Source organism: Anoplopoma fimbria, chromosome 2 (genome assembly GCF_027596085.1).
Source record: "Anoplopoma fimbria isolate UVic2021 breed Golden Eagle Sablefish chromosome 2, Afim_UVic_2022, whole genome shotgun sequence".
Taxonomy (NCBI): Eukaryota; Metazoa; Chordata; class Actinopteri; order Perciformes; family Anoplopomatidae; genus Anoplopoma; species Anoplopoma fimbria.
Window position 1 is genome coordinate 20,015,010 of NC_072450.1, and position 12,772 is coordinate 20,027,781.

Below are 12,772 nucleotides of genomic sequence, written 5' to 3' on the forward strand. Positions count from 1 at the left end.
TAGGATAGGTTATTGCATAGAGTTTATTCTATGTTCTGATCTCTCTGCAGTAAGTATGCAAGAACTGTTCTTTTGGTACAATTTTGTACCAACAAGAAAATGAAGGATGGTATGCCTCAATGAGTGTCATTATAGAATATCAATAGTGTCTAAAAACACCAACTTCTTAACTAATTGTACTACACAGGATGACTGTCAATGGCTTGAACAGGAAATACTGCAACAACAGCCAGATCAAAAAATGGAGACAGAGCTTGAGTTCCTGGCATGAGAAATGAAAGTGAAGACTTGGCTATGACCTTACAGCTGAAGAGACTGATGACTATGCCACGCTGCAAATGCTGCAAATGCTGCAAATGCTTTCTATCAGCTAATAGAGACAGTTGGGGAACAGGTGAAAAATGTTTTCAGCACCAGCAACGACTCAGGAAGTCATCTCACAGATTAAAATGACCAGCCTACCTACACACACTAACACGCAGGTAATGCATCCAGCTGCATGTTGCCCAAAGTGCCGAAGGTACTGTCATGGCACGTAAAGACCAGTTCAACGCTGTGGGGATGATACCAGTATGCTAGATCTCTGGGTCCAACCACCACCCATGGCCATTTTGAATTGTACATTAGCTCTATTTTACAGTAATCACTTTCACTGCATGGAAAAACTGGAACATGCAACTGGAACAACACTCAAAACAGTGTTTGCAGTGAGAAAAAGGATCACATAGTTACTCATTTTCTAATGAAATAAGGGCTTGAAAGAAAACCAAATGTAAACGTAATTACATTAAAAAGAAGGTTTTTTTATGCAATACTAAAAGAATGATCTAAGCATGATAAACACCCACCCTCAGTCAGTGGTGGAAAGTAATAAAGTAAAACTTCCCTTGGGCATTTAAATTTTTCTTCTTCATACTTCTACATATTTCAGAGGTAATATTTTACATTTTTATTCCATCACATTTATTGGACAGATATTCCCTAGATACTAGTTACCTTGCAGATTAAGGTTGTGTGTACAAAATGTGATCAGTTTATGAAGTATGATGCATTGATATAGATTGACCTACCCATGCAATACAATAGTAACACAGTAATAATACAATTACATGTATAAAATACTATAACAAGGAATGTGAGGAGGTCATCCTGCTGCACATGAGTACTTGTTCTTTTGATACATCACGTTCATTTCGCTCACAGACTTTTACTTGTATAATATTTGAATGCAGGTCTTTGACATTGCCACAGCAAAATATCTTTCTACTTCTTCCACCATTGCCCACAACCAATAGCATAGCCCTCAATAAACTTTATGACCACAACTGAAATGAACAGATATTCTGAATAGAAAGTGATTGAAATATAGAAAAGCATATAATTATACAATAGATTCATCCTCCTTGTCTTATTCTATAGCAAATTCCCAGTATGAATCTAATAGCTACAGAGTCCACTCAATATCACATGTCACCACTTTGCTACTCACCAGTTAGTGATCAGATGTGGAGAGCAGTAAGTCCAGTTCAAACCTGTCCTGACCCTGAAGACGACCAATAAGGAGTGAGCCTTTCTGTGCTCTTAACGTATGCTAACTGAGGCTGCATTAACTGTGTGCACAATGCTAGGTGGGTGTGCTGGAACAGGCACAAAGAGTGGTGTCAGATTGGAGGATAACTGCTGTTTCAGCCCTCTCTCTCTGCCCTGGATCACTCAGTTACACTGCCAGCACTTATAGTCCATATCTCTTCTTAGCCTCTCCAGGGAAGAATAAAATGATAACGCCCCATTGTTCAAACCCCTCAGAAGAAGAAAAAGTAGAGGAAGAAGAGAAGAAGAAGAAGAAGAAGAAGAAGAAGAAGAAGAAGAAGAAGAAGAAGAAGAAGAAGAAGAAGAAGAAGAAGAAGAAGACGAGGAACCAGACTGTTGTCCGGTCAATGTAAAGATCTGACCTTGGTCTCTGACTGCAACCAGAGCCTTCAGTCTCACCCCGAGTCCTCTTTATCTGATAACATCCCAATCAGTCAGGGAGTGAGGATGGAGGACAGACTAAAGCTGAGTGGCCGGCTCAGGCTGCTGCAGCGCCGGTTCAATAATCCACAGACAGACATATAGATAAGAGCAGAGGGCCAGACGAGGAAGGTTTAAGTCAATGTGTATGATGGACAGCCAGGTCAGCATTAATACCTCACTGTCACCTGCTTCCACTGTTTTATGACTGTTGTATAACAAAATGAAGCCGTGATAATAACCCCAGTCTGTTGTGTTAGTAAATCAGAAAGCCATCAATCCAGTATGTTTTGTATATCACATGTAGTTTGAACAAAAATCACTCAGAAATGCAGGAAATATTGTCAAGTAAGTATGAAACACAGTTCAACAGTTCAATTATCCATCATATGACCGATCAAGAGATCAACTCAGTTATGAATTTAAATTTGAATAAATATAATTTATTTTCAACAAGAAGTAGACACAAGCTTACACAAAAGGAAAGGCCTGTCTTCCTAATAGATGAAATAAAGCAGAAACAAATATAAATCTGCTTCAAACTGTCAAATAGACAAAGACTCAACAGCGATATCTAGTGGCTCCCAACAGAACAGCACTTCACGACAAACACATGCACATACCCCACCAGGTCTCAATGCTTCACTGACAGATAAGGCCATGCATCATCACTGAGTCAAACTGTTTTTACAGTGATTTAAAAACTCCTGACTATAAAAGAATCTGTTGGTATCAGCTCTATCTTTGCTGCACATCCGAGCCTCATCTCACTCAACAAATAGCGATGACTAATCAAAGTTATCTTAAATCATCAAATCACAAAGAACATGAAAATGAGAATCAATCAGATCATGACTAAAACAATTGCCTTGCATCTCTGCACTGAAGCAAATTTAATTGGTCTGCGTTGTGAGAACTCACACAGCTGTGTGGTCAATGTGTGCAATAAATGCTGCAGTGAGGGAAATTGCCCTGCCCACCAGATCTGCTCTCTGTTGCATTGGCCAGACGGGCCTTTTCATTTATCTTTCTCACACTCAATATTCCAGTAATGGGAACAGCAATATTCAATCAAGTACTCCACAATGAGAAACATTTTTCAGAGCGCATGCAGTCAATCTGCTGCTGAACATACGCTTATTGTAGAGTTAGGTTATTCAGACTTCCGATAATATACCTGAAGGAATTTGTATAGAGTGAAACACTACAAAGCACCTTAATCGCTTCAAATCAATGAATGTCAGATTAAGCAGACAAATCTGAAGAGATATTAAATGTGCTTCAAGGTGAAAAATACTTGTGATTACAGAAGAGAACTTGCAAATTGTCTATTGGTCCAAATAAATATTATTCATTTTTAATTGAGACCTGGTACCATTTCCTCTTCTTACAAGACCGTAGGGAACTCAGAAGATTCAGTTAGGTTCAAGGTCATCTTTTATTAAACTCTAGTTGTCTAGTTGTTCGACTCCTGTGGTTACCTGAGTTCCTGCAATAATCTTGTTTGTTGTGTGCATGTAAACTCTGTCAAAGTGCAGTGTAGATGCCAATTTGTCATAGTATAATTGAACATTTGCTTAAAGCAGCTTTAACTAAAGACCATCTTTAGATGGGAATCACATTGATGCAAAATTGGGTCAGAGCCGCCAGTTAGGGGGTCCACGTACCCCCCTACTTTCAGCGCCTTTGCTCAGACCACACCCATCTTAAAAAAAATCCTTCATTATGATCTCAACTACACATCTGTCAAGTTTCATGACTGCATCTTGCACAGCTGCGATGCCATCACAGTGACAAAATCTGTTCATAGAAATAAACACTTGGCAAAGCACTCAAAAACGCTTCTGTGGTAGTTCCTTCTACAGCTGCTGTTTCTATCCAGGACCACGTTTTGCTACTATGACACACACACACAGACTCAAAAGATGAAGACAATACTGCTGCTTCTGGTAATAATTTGGACATGCAGGTCATTTAGGTCAGCAGAACAAACTGAAAGAATATATATATATTGACGTTATTATCAGCGTATAAAGTTGTTGTGCAAACTGTTGCCTATCTAGAAATTCCAGCAGAAGCAGAAAAACATAAGCAGTCGTTTAGAGTTGTGTTTTTCGGCAATCTGGTCCAATATTCACTATATTCGTGGTTCTCCAGAAAAACCTGAGGGAAAGACTCTTCCCTTTAGCGGCTCGGTGTCCCACTGTGTTCACTAACTAGTCACTAACTTTGTCTCTGTACCTTTAGAGCTAAAGAGATTGCAGAGTTTAAATGATATTCTCTCTCACTCTCTGTGTTACTACCAGTGACACCTTTCTCACAGAAATCTATTCATTTGATCCATTGTAAATATAAAAAACATTGATAACTTCCATTATACTGTAAAACAGTAATTCAGATAGAAAAAGTTTCATAGATTTAGTTCTATGTGTAGCATGTGATAGTTTTGTCAAATGATCAGTAGCAGTGTGATTGTAGAACTAAGTAAATTGTAGAACAAAGTTAAGACACTGCAGTATCTTACCTTTGGTTAGGAATGGATACGTTCACTGAATCTCAGCTCTTTTTATCTAAATGCAAATGTTCTATATATGCTTGCTGAAAATCAATGGCATTACACTATTTTGCATTAGGTTTTCGACTGGTGATGTGAGCTTCCCACATTTAAATGATCTATTTTATTGTTCATCATGTTTACATCAAAGAACCCTTTTGACAAATCTCTCGATGGACTTTCTCTTTTTTTAACACAAAATCCATCTTCCTCCTTTGTGGCTGCTCACTAATCACTTCTCCTCACACACTTCTGGTGAGATGAGAATAGTGTGGGACCTGCTTCTCTCTGCAGTGGCTCAAGTCACACTCTGGCTCTGACAGAATGCGGCAGAAAGATCTGTCATCTGAATTCAATCAGAGGGAGGGCATACAAACTCTTTCTTTACCCCAGACGGGCCGCAGAATTTACTCAGGAGCAGAGCTTCCTTCTTTAACAATATGAAAATAGTGATACAAAGAAAAGAGAAAAAGTTTAGTTTTTCTATATAACTACATTTTTGTTGCATGCCATTTCCATTTACTTGAACTGTACATTATCACCACATGTTACAGATAGATTGTAGCAGCAAATAGTGTGAAAGCATTTATTTTACACAAAGCAAAACACTAAAAGTTAACTGTTACCAATAAACCAACATTACCGTGTCTCAATCTCCCTCTCCTCCTCCTCCTCCAAACTGGAGGGCTCCAGCTCAGCAACCACCTCTGTTTCATGATCAGCCGAGCCAGTCCGACTGCCAAGGGGCAGGCAGCTGCAGCAGCAGGTCCCCATCCCGGCTCGGGCCTCTCCCCTGCCCTGTTTCTGCTCTGAGTCCTGCTCCAGCTCTGACTGGTCAACCAGCTCAAGCAGTCCGGACGGAGAATGACTCATTCTAGATAATGTATCGTCCCACAGAGGACACCTCGGGCCTGCAGCTCTTAATGTATTCATTTTATTGCAGGTTCGTGGGTTAAATATTGCAAGTCCCAACCAGGCCTAATGGAAAGCTTCCTTTGTATTCTGCAGCACAAACGGCTACTATACCCAACTCTCAATCTATTCTTTGTTTTCATCCTCTTTATTCAGTCCGCTGCTTTAACCTCCAAGTCTATTTGTATGCCCCGACAGATCTATACAGTATGTATTGTTTGACGGTCACAGGGGTCGTAATAAGTCACCAAATGACATGATATTGACAACACAGCTCTGTTCATAAAATGATGTGGCCTCACAGCTCAGGTAGCCTCACAAGCACGGAGAGAAGATAAATTCACAAACATAAAAGCTGGACACGATTTAAACATGATATCAGGATCTAATGATAATGACAAATGGTCAACATAAATCAGCATACAACACTAAGAGGACTCGCTACCTCACCAACATCCCATTTGCAATTCCTTGGCCATGAATGCTAATTTTTTATTTCAGAATTCCTGCATCTGCAGTGTTGGCATGTGCGCCTTTGTCATCTTCACAGGATTAATGGTTTGTGCTTTAATGTGAGGTTGTGTGTCAATGCACGTTTGTTATCTGGAAATGAACTCTATGTTATGTTCCACGTAGTTTATATGTGTGGGGGGTGAAAGGGAGAGAAATATCATTCTTTACTCACTCTAACAATCACTTTCTACTGTAAAATATTATAATAATAATAATAATGACAATATTTGGGCACAAGGTTTTTACAGGTGCTAAGACTGCCAAAAGAGAAATCCATCAGGTTGCTATTTTATTGACCTTGAAATACATTTAGCATGTTCATTCAGTATTCTATTCCCTGTAATGGTGGGAAGAGAAGCGCAACAAACTGGGAGTTAAATAAAAATAAGGCAGCGTGTCCTAAGAAGCTGGTATTTTGTGAAAAACTAATCATTTGATGCTTCAATACGAACAACCAAGGGCCGTAAATGTTTATTTAGGAAGTCAAAGTTGACAAAGCATTTCCTGCAACATGGTGGATTTGGAGTGCCTTTCGGTCCCCCGTCCTAGTAGTGGTGTCCCCAAAATTTTTTATTTTTTTATTTTTCAAAGATAAAGCTAATATGATCCATCAGGATTTTGCCTGTCAAGAATGACACAACCATTTTAGAGTATCTATTTTCAGCTGAAGGTCACCGTCTCAATAAACAGCTTGAGGAAAGGAAGAGAAATGGAGAGACTATACAGAGAAAGTTTTGTAAATCTGAGCCTGTGTCTATAATGTATAGTTATATATTTGGCTCATATCTTCTTTGAGTGCAAAAAAAATATACTTGTCTCACAAAACAAATATTTAGAAATAAATTAGTACGATTTGTGATAGGTAGTCCATTGGGCTGAAGTGTATAAGTTGTGTAGGTATATACATAAAGAATAAAATCATCATGCAGCTTGGTTGACAATTTGAATATTAACATGCGTGTGCTGATCCTTTGCTTATCAGAAACCTCTGGTGTAAACAGAAACCTGTCAAGAATACAAAGACGCATTATGCAAATGTTACAGCCAAAGAGCAGATTTAATAAAGCCAGGATGTGCCCAGAAAGAAAAATACACAGCTGTAGCTCCTTTGATGCCTTAGTGTCAACATCTTTTCTTGCTAAGCTACCCTGGACACGGTGCATAAAATACACTTAAACTTATGTCTGAAGACACCACATCAAGAAACGTGGTTCCAGCAGCACTCTGTGGATCGCTATAGAGTCAGTTCAAAAAGCACAGCTGGCACAGCTCTGGACTTGGAGTTGGAGGGCAAATATAACACAGTGTTCAAGGAGGGCCAAAGCATGAGCAGGTATAAGGGCAGACCTGCACACCTGCACTATATGAATATGTAATTCATATTTGCTCACTGGAGCAAACATACAGTAGGAAAGCTGTTGGTGTTATGGGATCTTATGACGAGAAACATATGTGAGAAAAGGTTACAACGTGATGAACCAAACGACATCCACACATTCTTGTCTGTAACATACAAGCACCGTTTATACATGGACACGCTCAGATAGCACAATAGATTTATAGATATCAGTTTCTATGTTACTATACACAGAGGACTGTGTATCAGTGAAGATGAACAGCTGCCTCACTGTTCCTGTCACCCTCAATTCAGCTCTGCTGAAACAAAAGCACCTGCAGTGATCCTTCTAGCTCTATCTGATTGGTAATCTGTGATGTGGTTTTTAATCTCTCTTCAATACTACACATGGCGCTCGACAAAGATTTCCAAACATCCTTTTACATGCACAGTCCTTTCAGCAAACATGAGGTTACTTAGCAGATCTAACAGTCAGTTTCATCTACAGCAACCAATGGAAGTTTAGACTAATGTCAGTGATAAAAGATGAAGTCTGAAGCATTGACCATTTCTAAAAGGGGTCACTAGTGAGATTCTGCTAGTACTTTGCCTCTCTGGAAAAAAAAACCTAACTGGATAGTCTTCCTGCCTGAGCCCAAAGGAGGACCAGTGGGGAAAACTCTTTAAAGCTCATATCCTAAATCCACTATGATCAGCTGTCTCACACAGATAGGCCCTGCACAAAGAAACGCCTTAGAAGTTTTACCTCACTTTAAAAGTTTAAAAAAGTCATATCCGGTGTCAAAGTTTTGATGGTTCTAGAAAGAGACACAACATTCCCAAATAGCTAAAGTTAAATACGTTTTTAGTATTCGAGAGTTCTGGCATGTATTTATTTTTTTGACAGAGCAACAATTGTTGCCCTAGAATTACACACAAATAACCATCCATAACATGTATCCATGTTAAAACAATCTACAATCTGCAAGGGCAAACGTCATTTGAAGGACCTCAGGCGTACTTTTTCTTCCATCTTTTTTGTCAATGATGTTTTGAACTCAGCGATGAGGTATGGATTCGCTGTGTTCGCAGAAAAAGAAAGCCTCATTAAACAGCCTAAAGATAAGGGCCTGTAGGGATACTAAACTTCTTTTTTATCCCCTATTAAAATGCCCTGCTTCAAAACTCCCAAACCATCCCATGGCTAATTAACTCGTACTGTCCTGAAAAAGTCAGCTAGTTAAAAAACGCAAGCGCAACATAAAAACATAACAAGCAGCAGGAGAATGGGAAGACAAACACTATGAAATATTGATGGGGTTATCACACCTGACGAGTAAATGAAGTTGAGAAAGAAGCTTTTTTTGGTGTGAGTTTTAAATCCCACACTTCTTCCTCGACTTCCCTTCCTCAGCATTGTAAGTCCACTCAACAATGTGAACTGTGTCCTCGACAGGACGCCATTGTACCTCGGTGGGGTCATTTTTCCTTCAGGGAGCTATAGAATTGCACATTTCCTATGCTCAGTGAGTGCCAGTGATGTGGTGGAGAGTAAATCTAACTGAACTTTACCCAGCTTCAACCAACTGAGAGATGCATTGAAGTGCGTGACATTTGAAGCTTCCCTCTATTACAACATGAAAAGGAAGCTTTACTTAGTTGTACTTTCCATAATTATACAACAAGCATTACATTGTCAAACCTCATTTTTCAGCCTTCTTTTGCTGTCCAATTCCTTACCTAAATTGTCTCCATCTCACATATTTACCTCAACACACAGACCTGTTTCATCTGTGCCATATTATCTTCAGAGAACGGGATGATTTTGGAAGATGATTTCCAAATTGGGTCACTTCCCTGGAGATTTGCCAGAAGTATGACAGCCAGAGACGCTCTACTTCAATCTGTTTCAGATGGCAACAGACCTCGATCATTAGTTTTGAGAATCTTCCCCTCCAATTTCCAAACTTTGATCTATTGATTTGTTAATTTTAGTGTATTAAAAGTACTGTAAATTAGGTAATTGAAACTATATTTTATCATAAATCCTTCTTAGTTTGAGTTGATACTCTTACACTTTGGCAATAACAACAGCAGTTTTGCCCCAGCGGCAGCGTCAGAGCAACCCTTCTTTGTAAGTCCATCTTCAAAACACAACCAAATCTACGGCAGCACCATGTGAACTCCAGTCCTGCTTGAGTTTGTTGTTGTTTGCCTCAGCTAGAGAAGAGAAGTGGAATGGAGAGCAGTGTTTTTTATTAAAGAGCCTGCTTTTCTTTGTGCTAAAAATCAAGTCAAGAGAGTTTCTTATAATGACAGGAAAATTATACGAGCATGAGATGAAATTTCATTAGACATTAAGAACCATGATTTGCACCCTGGAGCAGAAAAACAAACTCCCCTAAACTGAATGCTAATGGGGGAAGTCCCTGCAGTATTAATGGGAATTTTAAAATGCTGAGTTGTAGCCAGTTAAAACACTTGTGATGATTTTAATGGTCTGAAATTGGACCACAGTTCAAGTTGTCCAATCTCTTTCCAATTTTTTTAAAGTGATGTCAGGAATAATCCCAGTGAGCTAGAGCCATCTTCACTGCCTTCAGTCTTTCAGGCTTGCCAGCTAACATCAATAACCAAAGCATATTTTGCACCAAGGCTGTTAACATATTCCTGGAGAAAGGCTTTTTGACCTTTAATCCAAACCAACTAGTGTTTTTAAGAAGAAAGTTATAACAAATGAACTAGGCCTGTGTATCCACTCTTATCGCATAGATAGCTGAGTGCTAATAGGTTAGCCTGGTTAAAACAAGATTAACACAAGTGAAAATTCATTTAATTAACTTGTAGACACATGGGACAAATGCAGACACCTGGCATCATCCAGGTCTGCAATAAATATATATTAAAAAAAACACCAGAGATGAACTTCTAAACAATGAGAAAATGACAGTGCTCCATTACCAGGAAATAATAACAGACATCACAATTGGGTTGTAATGCAAAAGTTGAGTTCATAACAAGCTCTACACCTATCTTTACAGTAAATGTACTTATTATCTCCAAACATCAATATGGAACTTCACAGCCACACCATTTCAAGAATTAAACAAAGATTATCTCAATATGAATATGTTATAATTTACTGTCAAATATTTACATAGTCAATGTTGCTTGATACAAGCTTAAATCTATCAAATTTATCTACCACATTCAAATTTTGGAAAGTAGGATTATATATAGATATATTATATTCACATACACACATATATGCATATACAATATACATATAACCCTACTTTCAAAAAACAAATGTGTACTGTTCATTCTCATGTACTCATAAGCTTTTGGTATGATTCACCTAGTGAATGAGCTGATAATTGTGAATCGAGATATCGCTGTATAGCATTTTTTCATAATACAAAAGTATCATGAATGAAAATAATAACCCAGTAGTTTTACCTACTCTGGCAAACACACCATGATTTGACTTTCTTTCATGCACCAAGCGAGCAAAACAGGATCCTTCCACCAAACAAACAAGTCGTCAACTGATTTATTAGAATGTAACATTTAGGCTACCATATATCACGCAACTTCACTGCTCTATTGTTCTTGTTTCTCACAGAGGACAAGTGAGTGGACAAGAGAAACACACAAACCGCCTTTATTCTACACACAATAGGCTGTAAGTGTCAGCAACAACAAATTTGTCAGTTAAAACTGTTTTATGTGTTTTTTTCAAAGCAAACATCTTTGGAGGGCAGAATGTCTTTCAAAGTGTCTATTGAATGCAACGACATCCATTTGTTTGGCTCAGCTATTATAGTAACTCTTTTATTACAGTTTTATTCTAATTGTAGTAGCTTTTACCAAGAGGAAAAAAGTGTTAGTGATGTTAATTCAGTGCAAACTGGTATCTGTTGAGCAAAGAACTCTTATTAGTAACTATCACCATGAGAGACTGCAGCTATGGGGCATAAAACCTTCCCATACAGGCTCTCTGTCTGGAACAAATGGAGCAAACTAAAAGGGCCATGACAGGACGACGGCTAGTAGAACTACAAAAACCTTAAACGAGCTTCTGTGGGAGGAGTCATTGCAATTCACAATGATCCAGCTCCAAAGAAGAATTTGTCTCCACTTTGTTTTACAGTAGGCTTTCTGTCTGTCATTGTTAGCCTGACTTATCTGATTGGTTTCAGCACGATTTGCTGGTTGTGCTTGTGTCCTTGTTTTTCTTACAGTAACCATCTGATATATACGGACCAGAATCCAGGCAAAGATCAACGGTGTAAAACACTGCACATGGAAAATGCAAATATAATGCATAAATTCCTCGAGTTAGATAGTTTAACATAACACATGTGCAGGTGTGGTTAGTGATAGTATGCTGCCTTTTAGCAAATTTTCAAACCTGAATCCTGCTATTTGAATGTGTGAAGGACATGTGAAAATCTGACACACACAGTAACAAAAAAACTTCAAGCTGCGGTCTGTGACTTTGTAAATCCTGTCCTCTCTGATTCAATAATGCAATCATGCCATACATCTCTGTCACCACATGGTCACACCCCTCTAATGCAAGCCTTGCAGTCTCTCTATCACACTCACACACACTGAGGCTGTACACCTATCTAATGGAGAGAGTAGAGGTCCTGCACGGAGGATGTGAGCAGAATTTTAATAACCTTCTTCCTGTCCTGCTAGGCACTGCCACTTTCCATTAAGAATGCAGGCAGAGATAATTGCTCTCACCTCTCCGATGGGACCCCCTGTGTGTTAATCCATATGCTGATGTGTTTCTGTGTCATTTATCATGAAGCCTGCATGCTGCATACATGTGTTTTTTTTTTTTTACATAAAATATTGTGTTAACAGCACAGCCTTTTTAAGTTTAACTCAATCATCTCAGATCTGCACGGTGACAGGAAGGAAGTGTAGAAAATGAATTTCACTCTCACACACACACACACACACACACACACACACACACACACACACACACAGCTCTTTGAAAACGAAACAACCAGCTTATGGGATCAAATGTTGCACAGTCAAACAAGGAAAACAATGCTCACTAGCCCCCCTCACTTGATGAAGTAGCTGGCTCCTTCGTCCGTGAAGCCCTCCTCCCATCCTCTTGGCAAATCTATAACACGAACAAAAACACACTGAACGACCCGCCACAGACAGAAAACATATTGCAGCAAAAAAAAAAAAAAAAAAAAAAAAAATGTATCCTTGGTATCCAACAAATCAGGTAGTTTTGTCGCGTACCTGAACGTATCATGTGGCCCGAGTTAACAGGTTCACCCGTGCGTGGATGCAGCCAAGTAGTGCTGTGAGTTTTATCACTGCAAGAAGAAGGAGACACCTGTTACTGAGCGAGGATAAAACAACATGAAAAAATGTACCAATGCCTCGTAAAGTAGTAAGCGTTTAATAGT

General features: G+C 38.9%; 1 protein-coding gene across 1 annotated transcript in view; it reads right to left on the minus strand.

Annotated features, from left to right (window-relative positions):
* The window catches only part of plekha7b (pleckstrin homology domain containing, family A member 7b), a 67,654-nt gene that overhangs the window by 54,786 nt on the left and 96 nt on the right, over positions 1-12,772 (minus strand). Inside the window, 2 exon segments of the mRNA XM_054611139.1 lie at positions 12,417-12,474; positions 12,603-12,679. Of these exon segments, the coding sequence (XP_054467114.1) occupies positions 12,417-12,474; positions 12,603-12,679 (135 nt within the window).